General features: G+C 47.6%; 1 protein-coding gene and 1 pseudogene across 1 annotated transcript in view; both read left to right on the plus strand.

Moving 5' to 3' along the window:
- Positions 1-413: 413 nt before the first annotated feature.
- Positions 414-21,128, plus strand: part of shank3a (SH3 and multiple ankyrin repeat domains 3a) — a 116,657-nt gene continuing 95,942 nt past the window's right edge. The window contains exons 1-2 of the mRNA XM_028958753.1: positions 414-582; positions 17,079-17,381. Of these exons, the coding sequence (XP_028814586.1) occupies positions 17,103-17,381 (279 nt within the window). The 5' untranslated portion in view covers positions 414-582; positions 17,079-17,102. The remainder of the gene's footprint in view (positions 583-17,078; positions 17,382-21,128) is intronic.
- LOC114767577 (uncharacterized) lies at positions 15,595-15,724 on the plus strand (annotated as a pseudogene).

Genomic DNA, 21,128 nt, shown 5'->3' on the forward strand with positions numbered 1-21,128 from the left:
GTGTGTGTGTGTGTGTGAGGCCAGAGGATTTCAGTCAGCTTGGTTTATAACTCTCACTGGACATCATTTATACAGACACCAGTACAACACACACAGACACACACATTCCGTCCTGGCTTCTCTCTGGTCTCCCACTTTTCTTGAACATGCAGGGTCGGTTTGTGTGTGAATATGTTTGTTTTGTGAGTTGATTAGTTAATATTGTATTGATTAACATTGTACTGCATGTACAACGCAGACGTGTGCTTTGTGATATTAAGTTCACAGTGCGTTGGGTACAGAGGCGGTGTTTGTGTGTGTGTGTGTGTGTGTGGCATTAGTGTTTGTAGGAGTGTATTTTTAGGGTAGCTGCACTCAGGGACAGATGGACACTTGTGATCCTATTAGCTGTGTTAATGCCGCAGAAAGAGAGAGTTCCGTCCCTTCAGCTGTGAACCTGTGTCCCTCGCGTCGTCCCTCGCCGCGTCCCTCGCCACGTCCCTCGTCCCGACTTGAGGCCGGGCTCGAGGAGCTTCTTCTGCTCCGTGATTGAGCTCCAGGCTCTGGGGCGCCACCGCTCTGTTCCCCCGACAGCGAGTGCTGGTGAGTGGAGTGAGTGTGTGTGTGCTGCTGCCGTTCTTGTGGTGGTGCAGGGTGGTAGTAGCCTAGCGGGTAACACACTCACCTATAAACGAGAAGACCCAGGTTCAAACCCCACTTACTACCATTGTGTCCCTGAGCAGGACACGTAACCCTGAGTGTCTCCAGGGGGGACTGTCCCTGTAACTACTGATTGTAAGTCTCTCTGGATAAGGGCGTCTGGTAAATACTGTAAATGTAAAATGTAAATGCCGTGTGACACACTCTCCAGGTCACGGCTTCGGACCTGTTTTGATCCGGGACCCACTGGACGTGATTTGTGTGTTTTAGTTGGTTTCAGACCGTCATGGTTCCGTCCCACAGAGAGACGTCAGGTGATGTCAGGTGCCACCAAGCTGAATTATGGGTCTATCAGCACGACATTCACAAACTTTTCCAGCTCAGCACAGCCACCAGTCAGTCGGTTGGGTTGGTGAAAGCCGCTCCACCGCGTGAGCTCATATGACGGATGATAATGATTTCCACCCCACCTGACTGCGTGTGACCGGCTTTGGACGTTTCCTGCGACCGGCGTGCACCGTAGCCAGTTTTGGCCGTTATTCAGCAGTCGTAATCCGCTTCTGTCTCGCTCCCGGGCTCCTCTTCACGACGGGAAATTCGATTTAATTCTCACAATGGCCTCCATGCAAAATAACAGCACGGAGAACTAAAGAGCAGGACAATGGATCTGCGGCGTGCCGGCTCCGCCCCGATGATGGCTCGCTTTCTCCGCGGTGCCACTACCGAGAGGCCATCCCAAAAAACGAGTCCCTTCAGACTCGCTGGGCTCTCATTGCACCGAGGAAAAGGAGGCCGGAGAATCTGCCTTTCTCAGCCAATCAGACATTCTGATCACCGAAGCAGTGGACAGCGTGGAGACCACGGTGTTTAGAGCTAATCTGGAGGTCAATGTTCTCATCGTGCGGCTTTCTGCTGTATTGACACCTGTTTGGAGACCTTATCCTGTCCCACGTCATCTGTGGAGCTCATCCTCTGGTCACATGTTCATCGCAACTGGCCTGGCCATTTCGATACTCCACCTCTGACTGAAAAAGAAAACTGCGAAAAGGTCTTCAGCGACCATCTGGTGGCCTCCAGAGGAGGATAAGACCAGGTCCCTCCACACCATTTTTAAAACCATAATCTAATTATTGACTTAGAAGACCTATTCTAATTGCACAATGCAGACGTTTGTGTGAAATCCATGCATTCGTGTCCCTTTTTGAAGCTTCAGGACGTGAATGGGACAGAAGGCTCTGTTTGCTGTCGGCTCACACCCTTTCAGACGCTTTTCTCCTCACTTCACTCCTCCCCGGCAGGGAATTAGGTTCTCACAGTATTGTGAGCTGGTGATCTCACTGTGATGTGTATTCTGATGCTCTTCGGATCAATATCGTTTCTCATCACGTGACCACAGCTTCGTTGTCCTGAATCAGTCAGTGTGCAGTTAAGTGGTGGAATGATATTGTAATAAACGGCAATTATGATGTGAATAAAGTATACACAGAACTATACAGAATGGTTTTCATCTTCCCAACGGTAACTGATGTGTAGAGATGTTCTAATAGAACTGGGTGTCGGTCTCTCACAACTCTGTTGGATGATGAATGATCTACAGATGAAGAACAATATTGTATTGCTGCTTCTCTACAGACATTATGTCATTGTTTCATGACTATAAACGATGAATGAATTTTTGATCAATGTTTGACATACGGGACTTTGTCACTTTAAGTAAATTGCTGAACAGAACTGAGAACTGTGACAGATCCATCACGGTGGAGCTTCTGCACTGAGCACCTGGGCTTGACTTTGGCGAGTATTCCGTAGATGTTTCGAAAGATCACACTCACACACACACACACACAGTGTGCACTTGTGTGTGACCTGGCATCTGTTCCCCTGGTGAAAGTGCTGAGTGTCGACCGCAGTTGCCGGTCTTGTAGCTCTCCACTCCGTCTGCCAGCCATCTGCTTCTGATCCTCACCTCCCGCTCACCCACTTTCCTAAAAACGACTCCACCACGTGGCGGTTTTTACCGTCGCTGTGCCAGTTCCGGGCTCAGACCGCCAGCCATTCAGTGGCTCACACTGCAGGTGATGTTTGAGATGTTGCTCACCTGTGTGAAGCTGTCCATCATCTGAAATGATAATCGGTGCGCACAACGAAACGTGTCCTCTGTATTTAACCCTTGACAAGTGGGCATCATGACAGGCGCCTGGCGAGCAGCGTTTGGGGACGGTGGCACCTCGGCGGATTCGAACTGATTACGGGGCCGCCTCCTTAACCGCCAGGCCACCACCACTGCCCCACATGCCCCACGTGTCTGATGTCAGAGCTGTGCTGTCCATGTGCTAATTGTCCCACCGCGTCCTCCTCTGCCCAGGGCAGATTTGCATTCCTGCATGGCCCCGCCCGCTCCCTCTTTTTCAGCCCCTGCTCTTCATCTTTCTCCTCGGCTAAATGTTAACAAACCTCTGCCGTGCTTCCGAGGCAGCTTGGGGTTAATTTTATACCGTTTCTGGCATTTCACACAAATTCATTAATTAGTTATGCCACCCAGTTCCGGCATGGGATTGCGGTTGGCCGAAAGGCGTTCTGTATGTCCTGACAGCAGTAATTTAAATCCTGTTTGCCCTTTTACCTTTAATTTAAAACGATTTCCCGGTGGAAAACACAATAGATCAGATATCGATATTGTTAAAATCAACGTTCTGATTGGTGAATAGTACAAATGTGTCATTAGTTCCAGATAAACACGCCCAACGGTCATGTGACCCTGCTAATTAGCTGATCACCCCACCCGCCCCTTTTCTGTGGGCAGGCGTGGGGACGCTGTGGCACGTCACTGATGCTAAGTGGCCGACTGGATGGGAAGACAGGCGCACGCTCGGTACGGGAGAGCGCCCCCCCAGGGGGCAGTTCCTTGGCTGATTATCTCACAATGGGCTGCATTGATGGAGCATCCTATCGATCGTCTGTCTTCGGTCTCATTTCACTGCTGTCGGTTTGAAGACGGTGTGTGTGTGTTGCATTCTATGTGTGTGTTGTGTGGTACGTGTGTGTTGCGTGGTATGAGTGTGTTGCGTGGTATGAGTGTGTTGCGTGGTATGTGTGTGTTGTGTGTGTTGAGTGTGTTGCGTGGTATGTGTGTGTTGTGTGTGTTGAGTGTGTTGCGTGGTATGTGTGTGTTGAGTGTGTTGCGTGGTATGAGTGTGTTGCAATTATTGAGATCAATAAGGCTGACTTGAGCACAGGAATGCATAGCTTCGCTAGCTTAGCCTAGCTTAGCTAAGGTTAAGACTTATAAAACGGTATTTTATAATGGCCAAATATATTCAAAACAATTGTCCAGCCTTACCTATGAAATGTAATCCCCCGGGATCTGGTTTGGAGCGTACAGCGGTTTGTACAGCCCCAAGCAGCACAAGAGTGAGGCATTTTTATGCACTTCTCTCCATAGACATGTATATGCTTCACGCCACAGCAGAGCCTATCGCAATATGGTGGCGACGTTCACGTACGATGCAGCTCGTCATGCGACGTCTACCCAGTCACGAATCTGAGGTCTCCATTGAACCGAATCAAAAGTCATGTGACCAAACATGTCACATCCGACTGAAATGAGACTTCAGTCAGCTCGCAAACTTTGAGAGAATGGATCGGATATGTTGCCGATCCAATCCAGTCCAATCCGTGTGTGTTGCGTGGTATGTGTGTGTTGCGTGGTATGAGTGTGTTGCGTGGTACGTGTGTTGTGTGGTATGTGTGTGTTGCGTGGTATGAGTGTGTTGCGTGGTATGTGTGTGTTGTGTGTGTTGCGTGGTATGAGTGTGTTGCGTGGTATGTGTGTGTTGTGTGGTACGTGTGTGTTGTGTGTGTTGCGTGGTATGAGTGTGTTGTGTGGTATGTGTGTTTTGTGTGTGTTGCGTGGTACGTGTGTGTTGCGTGGTATGAGTGTGTTGCGTGGTACGTGTGTGTTGTGTGGTATGTGTGTGTTGCGTGGTATGAGTGTGTTGCGTGGTATGTGTGTGTTGTGTGTGTTGCGTGGTATGAGTGTGTTGCGTGGTATGTGTGTGTTGTGTGGTATGTGTGTGTTGCGTGGTATGTGTGTGTTGTGTGGTACGTGTGTGTTGTGTGTGTTGCGTGGTATGAGTGTGTTGTGTGGTATGTGTGTGTTGTGTGTGTTGCGTGGTACGTGTGTGTTGCGTGTGTGTTGTGCACGATTCGCTGCCATCACCAGTGTCATCTCCGGTCCCTGCGGAAACAGCAGCTCCATGTTAATTAGCATGAGTTCAGCGTTCGTTCTTAAACCGTCTTCTTAATCACATTAAACCGAAGGGCCAATTAGAGAGCGAGCGTTTGGGGGGGCTGAGTAACTCCAAATAAGAGAAAATCCTTTTTAAACGAGAGTTGCTGAGCACAGAGACCTCTTCCCGACTCCATATCCCGTCCCTCCGTCTCCGTCCACTTTTACTCGTAATTATTCGCTTTCTCTCCTGTTCCTGAGCCAGCAGGCTCCCGAGAGAGATCGAGAGAGAGAGAGAGAGAGAGAGAGAGGGATGGAGTCCGTTGGCTGAAGGCCTGTTGCAGGGGTAGATAGAAGCCACAAACGTGTTAGTAGAAGGATGCGTGTGTGTGTGTGATGGTGCAGTGTGGGAACTCTGTAATGAAGTGCTGAGGTTCTCGTGAATAATTTCCTATAATTGTATTATAATTGTATACGGGATAGAGCCATGCTCCAGCTGTATCCCGTTCATTTTAGAGCAGTAATCGAGCCTAAAAATGTCCAATCTGACCCCTCGGGACCAGTACAGTTGCTAGACTGAGCTAGACAAGTGCTAGACTAAGAGGGAATGTAAAAATGTGTGTGTGAAGCCTCCTCACCATCCATCTTCACATCTGACGAGAATTTAAAAATCTAATTAACAATTTGTTCAAAAACGAACATTCGTTGAAAAAATGTACAACATGTGAAACCCATTTACCACAATGGAAAGGGTAGGTACTATAGACCTGATGGCTTGGGCCAAGATATGCAGATGTTGTTCATGTATCCATCCATGGCAGAGATGAAATGAGAGGGAACAGGAACGGATTGGTGTGACGCTGTGTCACTGTGTGGTGTAACTATGCTCGATGCATCTTCTGGACACCAAATTCTACTCAGTTGTCTATAAGTCACTCAAATTGAATGTAAATCCCCAAAGATCTCCCTCGTTCACCATCCATAAGCATTTCCTCCAGACCTGGATCATTGGAAGGGGACGGAAGAGCAGAAGCGTTTCAATGTTCGAACTATGAGGCATTAACATGTTCAGGGAGATTTCTTGCTGTGCATCATTATTTCTTCTCATGTTGTCTATTAAGACACAACTTTTTACATTTTGAACCAGAGAACGGACCGAAATACTTAAAGGACGTTGGCACGCCGAGGGAGCTTTCCTTTCGCGAGGTGCATGTTGGTAAATGTATTTACTCTGATCCCATCGTAGCACTTCGGGTCCTGGGAAAGGGGATCGATATCACTGAGACGTGAACCCTCATTTCGTGACCACCCGCCACCGCTTTCATCCCCGATCGGATCCGTGGGGGAACCTGGACTCATATTCTGCCTGTACACCCACATGCTCACCGGGGCAGAGGTTCATCATCTAGTCTAATAGCGAGTGACAAAGCTGTCCTCACTCGGCCTCTATGGGGGTGAGGAACGCACAGTAACGGGTCCACAGCCAGTGGTTACTTCACACAAAGCCCGGTTGCTTCTGCAAACGACTGTAGGATAGACGTCTGGGTCCTTTTTCACGTTCCAGCAGCAGCTTCCAGTGTTGCTTTCATGCCATCTTTTTGGTGCCCTGTTGTGAAATATTGCACACAAACCGTTTAATGAGCAGACAATTATTTTTGCTAATTTCATTAGCCGGGGGTCTTGTTTCCTCGCAAGCTAATTAGACGCAGCAGAATTTTATGCATCTTGCATTGCTGGATGTTTGTCTTTTCTGTCCCTTGGGGGGGTTTCTGTCTCTTGCAGAGGTTCAACTGTTATTAGAGACCACTTCTGTAGTCTCAGTCGTTGTTAGACGTTTCCTAGTCGAGCTAATCAGAAATCGGATTATGCGAGTGATAAAAGACTTCCTGTGAAATTTCTCGGTACAATTTACTTGTGGACATGACAAAAAAAAACATCACAGAGCGCAGTACTTGGATGTTGACGTCGTTGAGGATACCAAGGCATGTTCCTTAGATAAAAAATAGGATTTGAAGCCTGGAGAGGAATGAACCCTCTGTATTTAACCATCACCCTTGGTGAGCAGTGGGCCGCCGTGAAGGGCACCAGGGTAGCAGTGTGTGGGGACGGTGCTTTGCTCAGTGGCACCTCGGTGGCACCTTGGGATTCGCACAGGCAACCTTTCGATTAGGGGATTACGGGTCCGCTTCCTTGCCAACTCGGCCACCGCTCTTCCAGAGTCATTAAAACCGACTCTGAGATTACAAACAGACTTGGCTGCTGACCCAGGAGGTGCTGTAGTCATTCAGACAAAGGTCACCAGTCAAGAGACAAATACAGTTCATCAAATGCATCTGCGAAGAGTGTAAAATGGACCCAGGACTGAACCCTGTGGAACCCCACATGACAGAGAAGCAGTAATCGATATGCCTGTGACGATTATTTATTGCTGCTGCACCACTTTGTCTTCTATGTCTTCTGTGTATCACGTCTTATGTTCTGTCTACGTGGGAGGGGTTTCCAAGTGAGAATTTCATTGTGCTCCGTACGCTGTACTTTGTACATATGACAATAAAGTTCAACTTCAACATACGTAATAATGCATACACCAGTTATTGCTTGAAGAGTGTTTGCTTCTGATTTACAGAAATGAATAGATAATGACGGTGACCTCAGTCAACACGTCCCATGTGAATGCCAAGAAAAGTTTTGTTCTTTCCTGCGGTTTGGTGTGGAGAACTTCATCCTCCTGAAGTCTTGTGTTTCTGGGGACGGTGCAGCACGCGCTCTGTGGATGTAAATTGGTGTGAGCAGCCGGTGTATTGTGCATGTCACCAGATGGGGACATGAATGTCAGTTTTGGACAGTATTTCTCTGTGCTGATCAGACGCTGCTTTAAACTGCAGAGTTGTCTGTGTGATTATGCTGCAAGTGACTTCAGAAGATCAAAATCAACATTCTAATCGGATGAACGTCAGAATGGCTGAACAGTTCCATTAATGAGCCGCTGGTGCTCACACACACTCCGTATACGTGTGTGTCGAGCCAAGATTAAGCGTGTCTTTTGTTTAATGATGGGCGGTATCGATTGCTAATTTCCTCAGCACCGGAGCGGAGATGCAGCCCCGCTGATAAAGCAGGCGCGTTCTCCAACTTCTCCACCTCCGACCGCGGCCAGCCGCCTCAACAATCGCCCCACGACGTCCAGATGGGACGTGGAGGCGGTCGTAAAATATAATTCGAGTCCAGTACACCAGGCGACAAATGTCTACTTTGAGCAGATTTCTTTATAAAAACCAGAGAACGTTCTCCTAGGACCTGAACTCAGCCACACACAGAGACACAGACACACACGTCTTAATGCAGTTGCAGTTCCTCACTAACAGCCAGTGTGATGTGCCGCACTGACGCAGGGACCATGAAATGAACCTGTCTGCCCCGTCCACAACTCCACGTCCCCCCCGGTGCTGCAAGAGGCGGGGGGGGGTAGATGGACCCGGACCGTTCGGATCCCCACTGCATCGCTGACTGGCGAGACAGGCCGGGATTAGAATTCCGCTGGGAATCAGAGAGGGCTTCCGTCAGTTGACCACCATGCTCTCCCGCCCCACCTCCGACCACCTGGATCCATCATTTTTACAGCCCTGCATCCAAACGCTTGTGCGACTTGTGTGTGTGAGACGGTGTACAAGTGTGTGTTCGCATGTCTGTCGGATGTGCATTACTATCTGAACTGTTCCTGCCAGAACTGATTGTCGTCTTTATGCTCCCCTCATCTTCACCTGCCAAGTCCTCTTTCATGCCTCCATCTCTTCATCTCCGCTTCCCTTCTTCAACGTCACTCCGAGCTCAGCAGACATTAAAGATCTACACGCACAAATTCACATTCCCACATTCAACAATTTCCTTTCCACGTCAGTCGAAATTAAAATGTTAATTAGTTCCAAATTTGTTCTATTTGATTGAAGGTCGTAATTTGTAACGTTGAGAAGTAAACACATTTCCTGAATATTCTGACCATAACTCACAAACATTTAATGAATATTTCTCACAGCTTGTAATGGTTTAAGTAGTTGTGTAATTTAGCTTAGTTGACTCCTCACATCTCTCTGGCGTCACATCTCTCTTCTGTCCCTCTGGTCCTGAAGCAGATGTCTGGTTTTACTTTGAGCATTTGGGGGGTCGTCACCCCAGGTTGTTGGGGGGGTCGTCACTCCAAGATTAGAGGAGTAACGTGAAGATGTGAAGATTTTTATAATATTCAGCAGACGTGAGCCGACCCTGCAGAGGTGGCCTGTTATTTATTTAACGTCAAAGATTTAAAAGCCAGAAGCTCTAAGATGTCACAGTGTTAACGGTTTGATGTTTATAACAGGTTCTCCACTCAAGTGAAGTGAGCAGTTAGATCCACAGCACGTAAACATACACACACACTCACACTCATACACACTCATACACTATCATTTTACACTGATTTCTGTTTCTTGGATTGAAAAACAAACCAAATCGGCACAGTATTGATCTTTTCTGAAGAGTGTCATAGTAAGAGTCCCCATGCTCAGTTGGAGACCTGCTGTGACCTTCAGAATGGTGGCACTGTTGCAGGACCTTCTACAAGTTCATTCGTTCTCGCAGGTTATTACATTCATGCTGTGGTGTGCAGCGGTCAGAGGAGCAGACGTCCACTCGGGCAAAATGGGCGAAGATCAGCGCGTCTTCGGCGTCTGCTGGTTGACAGCAGAGTGATGGCGAGGAACATTTGGAGGCCTCAGACGAGTCGAACCATGACAGATGTCACCACATGAAGATGGCTCTGTCAGCTCCCGTCCTATTTCTGCACATCATCTAGAGAAGTTTCAGGTTTATTATTGAAAGCCTTGTTCATTTAGCAAACATGCTAGCAGAGCAGCCAAATGCTCAAGTTGCTACTGAACGACTTTTATGAGCATAAACAGGTTTGGAAAAATGACTGTGGGGAGACAACAGAGTGTAAAAAACTCCTGTAAAGGGAGAGAGAGAGAGAGAGAGAGAGAGAGAGAGAGAGCCATGAGAAAAAATGAGAGGATAGAGCAGACTCGAAAATCCGGTTTCAATGGAAAGACAGCTGGGAAAGAAAGTCCCCTTCCCCCCATGCGAACAGATCTTTATACCCCTGGCCTACAGGAAGTTATTACAGACCAATCAGAACCTGTTGTTTCTGACTTCACGCCCCCAGTGCCTCCCGTCTGGGGAAGACAAAGAGAGTGGGCGGTCCCGCCGGCCGACACCTCACACGTTTGGCTCGGGGGCCTTCCGTCTGGGGAAGACAAAGAGGTTGGGAATTCAAATGTAGCCGATGGTTCCATGTCCTTTACGATCTTCAGGCGTCTGAGATCACCCTTGTAGGGAAACCTGCCTTCTTGACAGAGATCAAACACAGCAGCATACATAGAATATTCAACTTGATCAAAGACTTTACACACTTGGTTGGGTTCTTTGTCTGGAGTCTGAAGACTTGGTGGGGTTCATTGTTTGGAGTCTGATGAAGTCAAAAGGTTGTGGTTTTGCATACAGATTGTACATGTAGAAAAACAGCGTTCATCGTACATTAAAACCAAACCAGAAAAACAAAAAACAACAATGATCAGATATTGCAATGCAAAAAACATGTAAATATAGTAGGACTCAGGGAATTCATAACTCTGCGAATTTGCATCGACTGACTGAGTCCAATCAACAACAGTGGCCGGAAAATAAATACAAATAAAAAATCCCACCATGTGATTAGAGAATTACACCTTTATTAGGGAATTCATAACTCTGCAGATTTGCACTGACTGACTGAGTCCAATCAACAACAGTGGCCGGAAAAAAAATACAAATAAAAAGACTTACGGTCGCAGATCCACATCCGAGCAAAGGTATCACGGCGGGATCACCATTTGTAAAAAGACCGTGGGGAGAGAACAGAGTGTAAAAAACTCTTTCTCCCTCCACACAAAAGCACTGTATTCAACGACTCCAACTTGATGTTACCTGGCAGAAAATGGCATGGCACAATAGAGGTTAAAAATGAACAGTTACACCGGTAAATTATTATTGCAGTTATTGCATGTGAATATTGTATGCAAAAAGGTACCAAGGTTGCAGAGAAAACAAAAATGAGAAGAAAGAATAAAGGGAGAGAGAGAGAGAGCCATGAGAAAAAATGAGATGATAGAGCAGGCTCGAAAACCGGAAAATCCGGTTTCAATGGAAAGCCAGCTGGGAAAGAAAGGTCCCTTCCCCACATGTGAACAGACCTTTATACCCCTGGCCTACAGGAAGTTGTCACAGACCAATCAGAACCTGTTGTTTCTGACGTCACGCCCCCGGTGCCTCCCGTCTGGGGAAGACAAAGAGAGTGGGTGGTCCCGACGGCCGGCACCTCACACGTTTGGCTCAGGGGATGTTGGAATGCAGTTTGACAAAGTGAGGCAAAAACGGAGGTGTTGAATCTCTATGCACAACAAAGGCACAGGAGTGTCATGTCTCCAAGACGTCCCATCTTACAGTTTCATGAGAGTATTGTGTACAGTCGTACCGGACAGACGCAGTACGCCGCGCCTTGATTTCTCACCGGCCTAATTGGGCCTGATGAACCAGCGTTCGTGTTTTCGTTCTCAAAGCAATCACATGGCACATTTCAGATTAATAGACGTAGAAAATGAATCTATAAGGCGTCTCATTTCGTGCTTGTTAGAGGCCGATGGGAGTCAGAGATGACATTACATGCTTCATTTCTGCTCGCTGAACCCTCGTGGCGATGAGACTTGCTTTCAAAGAACAGAGGCGGCGCTGATTGATGAACGGCGAAGACATCGCTGGCGTGGGCCGAACGGGGACTAATAAGTGATGGATCGCAGAAGCCCCTGGTCAAGTTGAGCAGGCGAGCCGCGCTAATGGCATCGCCGGCGGCCAATCAGCGTCGCCGCAGCACTTTATTGGAGACAGCGCTCCCGCCAGACCTGCCAGCTGAAACCGCCGCTCAGCGGCTGGATTAGTGTGGAGGGGAGGAGCCTCCCAAAACTCATTATCCAGACAGACAGAAAGTCTATTGATCCAGGGGGGGATTTCGGAAGCTAATATGATGCACAATACACAGAAGGTCATAGTCCAGCCAGGGGTCATTACAGTGCAAATCATCGCACGAATAATAGTTATAGTGTATAATACTAAATATGAAATACAAAATGAACGATAGAGGTGGATGGAGGCATGAAAACTTCTGACCATATTCCCAGTAGAATGATACCGAAAAGGGGAATGAATGGACATGGCTAGTAATATTAATATCAGGTAATATGTTCATCTTGAAAACTGATAATACTGCGAAATGATAATAATTTACAAATTAAGTATATAATGTGCTGTTTTATATAAATGCTGTGAATGAATCTGTTGCTGCAGTAATTTATTATTCTTCTCCCATTATTCATAACTATTATTAAAACAATATGTTCATTTTAATGCTCTGCTCAGAACCAGCTGTGATATTGTTTTCACTTCTCTCTGTTTTGTAAAAATGCGGCAATATAATTAATAGACAATTTCATCCAGCCCTAAGTAATACCATGAAAGCATGGCAGATTAAAAACTACATTTAGTCATAATTATTTGAATAAATATGTGGTGCCGAAAGGTAAACAGAGAATAATAAAGCCAAGTGTTTTTACCGAGATTTCGAGGGATAATGGTGAAAGCTCTCAAGGTTTAGTGGAGGCCGGGTTCTTCCTCTCTGCTCCTAACAGGCACAAACTTATTCTTGTTCTTTTTATTCTACAACGTTAAATGAAGAGTGAAGTCCATCACCACCACCGCATCAAATCAGTCGGTTTTGTATTGTGTCAGGCTATAATGAATTGATTGTGTGTGTGTATGTCTGCAGATGAAAATGTAAATCCACAAATGCAAGATAAGCATTTTTGTTTATGCAAATGAATTTATGTTTACATTTACATTTACAGCATTTACCAGACGCCCTTATCCAGAGCGACTTACAATCAGTAGTTACAGTCCCCCCCTGGAGACACTCAGGGTTAAGTGTCTTGCTCAGGGACACGATGGAGGGGAATGGGGTTTGAACCTGGGTCTTCTGAGTGTTTTTTCCCGCTAGGTTACTACCACCCTTACTTCAGTGTTGTGTGCGATAATGTATGAGTCTGTGTAGGATGCCCATGAGGTCATGTGACCTCCAGTTGTGCCTCTCTTATTCATACGTGTGCTCTTTTATAATAGAATACATTTTTGATTAAAGCTGCTTTGGTTCTCAAGCAGATGTGGATTATAGTCACTAAAAAATCATATTCATATTGACGCTGATTTGCCTAAAAGAAAACTAAACTAATGACAATTTGTCAAACAAAATGGATCGAATATATATTGTGAATACACAACTTGCTGTAAACTGTGATCTGAGAACAGCTGTGTGTGTGTGTGTGTGTAACTGTAAAGCATAATGAACCATGCCTAAACACTTTGTAATGTTACCCTGGAGTGCGTGATTGTTCTCGCCCGTGATTGTTTGTTGCTGTTTATTAGCTGCAGCGATCTTCTCGTCTGTCGCCGCCGTCACTCGTCTCCGCTGGCTCGGGCGCTGGGCTCCGGGCTTGTCTGGGTGGGATTTATTTATCGCTCTTTCATGCACCACTGTGCTGTTATTAGAGAAATCCACAGCACCTCACAGCAGGGTCCCAGGTTCTTCCTCTGCCTCTCGATCTGTCTCTCCTGTGGAAGAGTGTAGAAGGTCGGTAGGTCTGGGGATCCCTGTGTCCTCAGCACCACAGCCCTGTTTTCAGGTCCCTGTTCAGGGCGGGCAAACTCTCAATGTAACCCATTAGTTATCACTGTGAATAATTTGACATATTTAACATATTTTGTTTGCTGTACGCTCACGCTGATCTGTTGCGTATGCATCAGTCTGCAGGGAATTATTACAAAATGACTTTATTGGCTGCCTCTTATCACATTGTTCCGTTTTTCATCGATTTACAAGCCTACCGTGAATAAAATAATGTAAAAATACGTGGATGAATGCAGTAAAGTGCACAATTGCACAATTTTAACCTGGCGAGGTGAACTGCTGCTCTGGTGTGGTTAACCTGGACTGGGTTGAACTGTATTCACTTTATTTAACATGAAGATTAGACTGTTGGGCTGAATAAAGTGTCTGTCTCTCTGTTTAACGCGGTAGTAGAAGGAAGTGCCCTTCTGTTTTATTAGCCTGTGAATGTTTATTATCCAGTTCTTTTTAGGGGACGGTGGACGGCTGGCGAACCTGTTGAAAGTCCACGAAGACACAGAGCAGAGGACCACCTCATGACAGCAATCGCAGCTTCCTCCACCGAAGCACGTTTGTGGAAATTATCGAGTCTGGCGTAATTGGGTTTAGTGAATAAATCAGGGTGGTTGTTATGGGGTGGTTATGGGGCGACATTAATGCTTTGGGATAATGGAAAGCATGGTTTTCCTCCAGCCAAGCAGCACTTCTTCACAGCTACCTGAAACGGGTGCTTAATTCGGACCAGGCGATCATTAATATTCCGAAGAACCCCTTGTTTAAGCGAGGGCCTCCAGGAGCAGGACGGTGAAGCACCAAGTCTTTTATTCATAAAGGGGGCATCAGTGTTTCACGGAGGAGGGAAGGCATGGAGCTCATTTGAGAGTCAAGGTTAATGCAGACCACAATGCCAGCATCTATAATCGTTCTAACCGGGCCATTGCAGAGGTCAGCCAGGATACAGACCTGGCCCATCATAGCATCCATCAACAGGGATTGACCCAGGGGACATTTCTACCCCAAATTTTTATTCATCAATATATATTCACAGCCATTGTTATATTAAATGCCTGATTTGTGAACTTTCCGATTCTGTTGGTCTTCTGTTCTTCATAGCCTGGAATAATAGCTGATGGAGACCACAAGGGGGCGATCTAGTAATGCTTCCTTTTATGATAAAAACTCATAAGGAAAGTTTTCTAATTCCAAGCCTAGTTAATATGTCTTAAAAATTCTTTTAGATGCTCCTTGATCTACCTCCATGTGGAATTGGCTGGTTTGCTGACCTACTGGTCTTCCTCTCCAGCAGGACAGAGGCGCTGATGTAAGAAGCGTGAAACTCCCGTAAGCTCCTCCACACTTCTCTCAATGCTACTGTCCACGCGCCGTTTTCTCAACCGGATCTGCTGCGAGTACATGCCCATGCCGACGCATAGCTTGTGAAGTTCCGGAGGACCTGGACCATTTCAGGCTTACTGTAGTAAGATGTTGGTTGACTGTTATGAACTGGGGTGTTTTTTTCGTGGTCTGTAGAGTATAGTCATATATCTGGTTATATATCAGTTTGTATTCTCGGCAGATTGGCCGTTACGTCAGCATAAAGCTCCAGGAGGTTTGGGAGGTTGATGGCATTTTGAGCCGTGAAGTTGGTTGATTACCAACAGTGTCACGTATTATCGCTGGCTTTCATCTGTGTTCTTAATTTCTGTATAATCACAGGATTTATCTTTCCTCTTTTCTCCAAAGTACTGAAGCACTTACGAAGCGTAATTTCCTGGAACTGTTATCTTGCCTCGTGGGTTCAGGAGGACCCTGAAGGAACCCTGCTAGCTCCTCCCCATCGGCTCCTGCTCATCTCCGAGCGCTGACACAGGGGCCGATTGGTGACACCGGGTACATTTTCAGGTCATGAGGTCATGTGCACTCCTGACCCTCACAACGCTTCCCATGAAGAGCTTCTCGGCCTTTTGGCTAAGATCATGTGTAGTATCTGTTCTTATCAGTTTAATATCTGATACGTCCCCCAACCGGGGACCATATATTAAATTGATTATTGAAACAGGGAGAACAGTGCACTCCCCACTTGGAGAAACTGGGGCGGTTGTGGCCCAGCGGTTAAGGAAGCGGCCCCGTAATCAGAAAGTTGCCGGTTCGAAACCCGACCCGCCAAGGTGCCACTGAGCAAAGCACCGTCCCCACACACTGCTCCCCGGGCGCCTGTCATGGTGCCCACTGCTCACCAAGGGTGATGGGTTAAATGCAGAGGACAAATTTCACCGTGTGCACCGTGTGCTGTGCTGCTGTGTTTCACAATGACAACCACTTCACTTTTTTTTTTTTTATGATTCATTCCTGCATCCGTCAGGGAATCTTGATGGATTAAGTCCATTTAAAGAGCAGTTGGTTTCAGACTGGACGGCTGGGTCTATTTCACTGCTGGCGTTGAGCTTCTGGATTTTTTCTCTTCTCACGTTGTTCCCAATTAAAACGACAGCCATGACGCAGCGACTGCATCGTTCCTCACGTTTCATTGTCCCCTTTCGGCTCATTGCCACTGAGCTGCTGAGCAAAAAGATGGAAATCGGGTTTAAGGAGCATCCTCCAAAGAAAAAGTCTCCGACTCGACCTTTTATTCAAAATAACGAGTCTGCGGGTGCGGCCGGACTCGCCGTGGCGTCTCACTCAGCCTGGGTTTTGATCAGTTTGGCCAACAGGGGGCTGGAAGGCATATTTTGCATATTGCACACGTTTATTATTGAAATTCTCAGGAGACAGGAAGGCAACGCAACACACACGCGCACACACACACACACGTTTTAGTCATTAAAATATGTTGCCTGTAGAGAGGAAACGTGTAGAAATTCCTTGTGATGCATTATTCAAATTGACCATCAGCCAATGACGAGCTGAGACCATGGAGACCTCAGTGAGTGGGCGGAGCATAGTCGTACCCTAAAGTGGTGGGTCTGAGTCCTGTAGTGTCACTTTTAGGTCCACGTATGGCTCAACCCTGCAGAGTAAGTGGTGCTGCTGGGAGCTGAAGATCCATCCCAGGGCTCCTCGGGGACAGTAATCTGTTGCTCCGCCCTCTCTGGTGACGATGGCGTCTGTGCATTGGCTTCACTCTGCAGATGGAGCTGCACCAAGTACCATGAGCTGCTGTGCTGGCAACTAACGTGCAAAGAGTGTGTGTGTGTGTGTGTGTGTGTGTGTGTGTACGGGATTGATTGAGGTTGAGTCGGAGGAACGTGGGGTGACGGTGAAAGTGATGATGGAGACGGGACAGCATGGTTCACGCCCACGGGGTATACCCATCGATCCCATGACATCACAGCCGGGCGAAGGGAGAACCCTGACCAATCAGGGCGTGTGTGTGTGTGTGTGTGTGAAGTACACTATTTCCACTAATGACGCCTCCGTGTCTCTCTGTGTAAGGAGTGTGGGGTCCTGGCTCTCCTCATGCCTGTGAGTCCGTCGGCCGGCAACCATGAGCCCCCCCAGCCGGCACAGGAGCAGCATCACCAGCAGCCTCAGCATCAGCATCATCAGCAGCAGCAGCAGCAGCAGCATCCTCCTCCTCCTCCTCCTCCTCTCCGCTCGCCCGGCGCACTCCAGCGCTCACACGCGCTCCCGCCGCCGCCGCCGCACTGCCAGGGGGACAGCGCAGACGGTCACATGGAGGATCCCCAGGGCAACACGGCGGTGGTCCGCATCGGCATCCCCGACCTGCAGCAGACGGTGAGTCCCCCCTTCCTGCGTGGACGCCGCCCGTCCCCGTCAGCTGTGCCGCGGCCGACTTTCACAACTAAGAGGGAGAGAGAGGCGGCCGGGAGCGTCCCTCCCGTCTTCAGTCAAAGTTGACAGGCTGCGTCGCCGCGCCAGGCGTCCCGAGAGGACACCTGCCTCTTATATATTCACACACTGCTGTGTGTGTGTGTATCTGCCCCGGCTTTTGCTTGATACGTTTGGTTCTCCGTGGTCTGTGTGTGTGTGTGTGTGTGTGTGTGTGTGCGTGTGTGCGTGTGTGTGTGTGGAGCTCATGGACAGTTTGTTCTGCAGTCAGGAGAAACTGCAGTAGAAATGATGATAAATCTTCTCAACTCTTCTTATCTGTGTGTGTGTGTGTGTGTGTGTGTGTGTGTGTATCTGCCCCGGCTTTTGCTTGATATGTTTGGTTCTCCGTGGTCTGTGTGTGTGTGTGTGTGTGTGTGTTGCAGGAAGAGAGACGGGGGTGTCTGGATTGTGTGTGTGTGTGTGTGTGTGTGTGTAGTTCTTTTGGATAAGGTGGCGTCAAATATCAGACGGCCTCTGTTCTTCCCAGGAATATAAAAGAAACTGCTGCTGATTAATAAACATGATTCCCTCTCCTCACACACACACACACACACACACACTTGCAGGCATGCACAAGAAATACACACACAATGCGTGCCTGCGTGTGTGTAGACACAGTATGGATTTGATTTATTGATCTCCAGTGTGTTTCAGATCGTCTTTTATCTTACCAAAGCTACTGTCAACATGAGCCGTGTGTGTGTGTGTGTGTGTGTGTGTGTGTGTGTGTGTGTGTATGTGTGTGTATGTGTGTGTGTGTCTGTGTGTGAGGTTCAGGCCTTTTTACATAACATCACAGCCATTAACTTTTCATTACATCTGCTGCTCATGTCATTCTGTTCAAAGTGTTATTTTCATTCTGACCGCTTAATTACAGCATTTCTCTTACTCTGTCTGACACACACACACACACACACACACACACACACACACTCACTCAACACACACACACACACACACCCAACACACACACACACACACTCACTCAACACACACACACACACACACACACACTCACTCAACACACACACACACACACACACAGCCAACACACACACACACAGTCAACACACACACACACACACACACTCAACACACACACACACACACACACACACTCACTCAACACACACACACCCAACACACACTCAACACACACACACACAGTCAACACACACACACACACACACACATTGAACACACACACAAGAACAGATCTTAATAGATCTTAATAGAACGAACAATATCTTAATAGCACCCGTCTCTTCTTTCATATTTTAATATTGATTCTTTATCACTTGTCTTATTACATCATATTACACCACCGTTCTACTCACCTCCTTCATTCAAAGAATCTGCAGGACTGTGGAGGTGCTGGACTGGCTTGGATCATTTGTCCCTCCCACTATACTCTTTTACCATGTAGAGCAGTAAGACAGTACCTGTCCTATCGAGAGAGACAGGGCTGCAGGAACCGTGAGACATCAGGAGAAGTGAGACAGTACCTGTCCTCTTGAAGACAGACAGGTCTGCAGGAACCGTGAGACATCAGGAGAAGTGAGACAGTACCTGTCCTATTGAAGAAAGACAGGTCTGCAGGAACCGTGAGATATCAGGAGAAGTGAGACAATACGAGACCTATTGAAATGAGACAGGGCTGCAGGAACCTTGACACATGAGGAGAAGTGAGACAGTGCATGTCCTATTGAAGTGAGACAAGTCTGCAGGAACCGTGAGACATCAGGAGAATTGAGACAGTGCATGTCCTATTGAAGTGAGACAAGTCTGCAGGAACCATGAGACATCAGGAGAAGTGAGACAGTGCATGTCCTATTGAAGTGAGACAAGTCTGCAGGAACCGTGAGACATCAGGAGAAGTGAGATGGTGAAATAGAACCTGTCTGTTGGTGTGAGAGAGAGTGTGAATGCTGGAGGAGACAGCCTGGGACGGAAGTGAGACAGGAGAGGCGGAGCTGATGCAGTCAGGTGGTTCGTTGATGATGATAAAATTCGAGCCCCGGGTTCCGAGTCCTGTCCTCCTCAGTCCTGTCTGTCCCCCCTCACTGCAGGAATGTTGCCCCCTCTTCTGGCTCGCTTCGCTCCACCGTAATGGCACTGCCATCCATCACCGGGGCTTTGTGGTGCTACCGGCTGGCTTTGTGCAGGCCGCTCACGTTGCTGCGGCGGCTATTTATAGTGTCCCCACAGGCGTCTGGTGCTGCGTCTCCCACGCCGTATGGTCACCCCACACACACTGTTAACTTTACATACCGTGGAAACGTGGGCGGTGCTGTGGAATGCAGGGGGCGTGTCTGATGATGGACCGGAAACCGCGCCCCTTTCTCAAGTGTCTGTTACACCTACAAGCCGAAAAATGGATGGTCCATCCAGCAGATGAACTTCTGATGTGGCCAAGGAAGGCTCACACCCTCCTACTTCAGATCCCTCATCCCTCCCATCTCTCCACTGGTTCCACCATCTCTCAAGGTTCTAGGAAAACCGTCATCCAGACCCTTTTCATGCAGACTAGGTGGTGGGATGAACTTCCAGTAGATGTTCCATTAAAGGAAATACTTTACATTTACATGAAAAAAGGTTTGGTATCTACAGGGAGTGCAGAATTATTAGGCAAGTTGTATTTTTGAGGAATAAATTTATTATTGAACAACAACCATGTTCTCAATGAACCCAAAAGACTCATTAATATCAAAGCTGAATGTTTTTGGAAGTAGTTTTTAGTTTGTTTTTATTTTTAGCTATTTTAGGGGGATATCTGTGTGTGCAGGTGACTATTACTGTGCATAATTATTAGGCAACTTAACAAAAAACAAATATATACCCATTTCAATTATTTATTTTTACCAGTGAAACCAATATAACATCTCCACATTCACAAATATACATTTCTGACATTCAAAAACAAAACAAAAACAAATCTTGCCTGCACACTACTGTCTCGCCTGCACACTACTGTCCCGCCTGCACACTACTGTCCCGCCTGCACACTACTGTCTCGCCTGCACACTACTATCTCGTCTGCACACTACTGTCTCGCCTGCAAACTACTGTCCTGCCTGCACACTACTGTCTCGTCTGCACACTACTGTCCCGCCTGCACACTACTGTCCCGCCTGCACACTACTGTCCCGCCTGCACACTACTGTCTCGCCTGCAAACTACTGTCCTGCCTGCACACTACTGTCTCGTCTGCACACTACTGTCCCGCCTGCACACTACTGTCTCGCCTGCACACTACTGTCCCACCTGCACACTACTGTCTCGCCTGCACACTACTGTCCTGCCTGCACACTACTGTCCTGCATGCACACTACTGTCTCGCCTGCACACTACTGTCTCGTCTGCACACTACTATCTCACCACTATTGTCCCGCCTGCACACTACTGTCCCACCTGCACACTACTGTCCCACCTGCACACTACTTTCTCGCCTGCACACTACTGTCCCACCTGCACACTACTTTCTCGCCTGCACACTACTGTCTCGCCTGCACACTACTGTCCTGCCTGCACACTACTTTCTCGCCTGCACACTACTGTCCCACCTGCACACTACTTTCTCGCCTGCACACTACTGTCCCACCTGCACACTACTTTCTCGCCTGCACACTACTGTCCCACCTGCACACTACT

Source organism: Denticeps clupeoides, chromosome 17, assembly GCF_900700375.1.
Source record: "Denticeps clupeoides chromosome 17, fDenClu1.1, whole genome shotgun sequence".
Classification (NCBI taxonomy): Eukaryota; Metazoa; Chordata; class Actinopteri; order Clupeiformes; family Denticipitidae; genus Denticeps; species Denticeps clupeoides.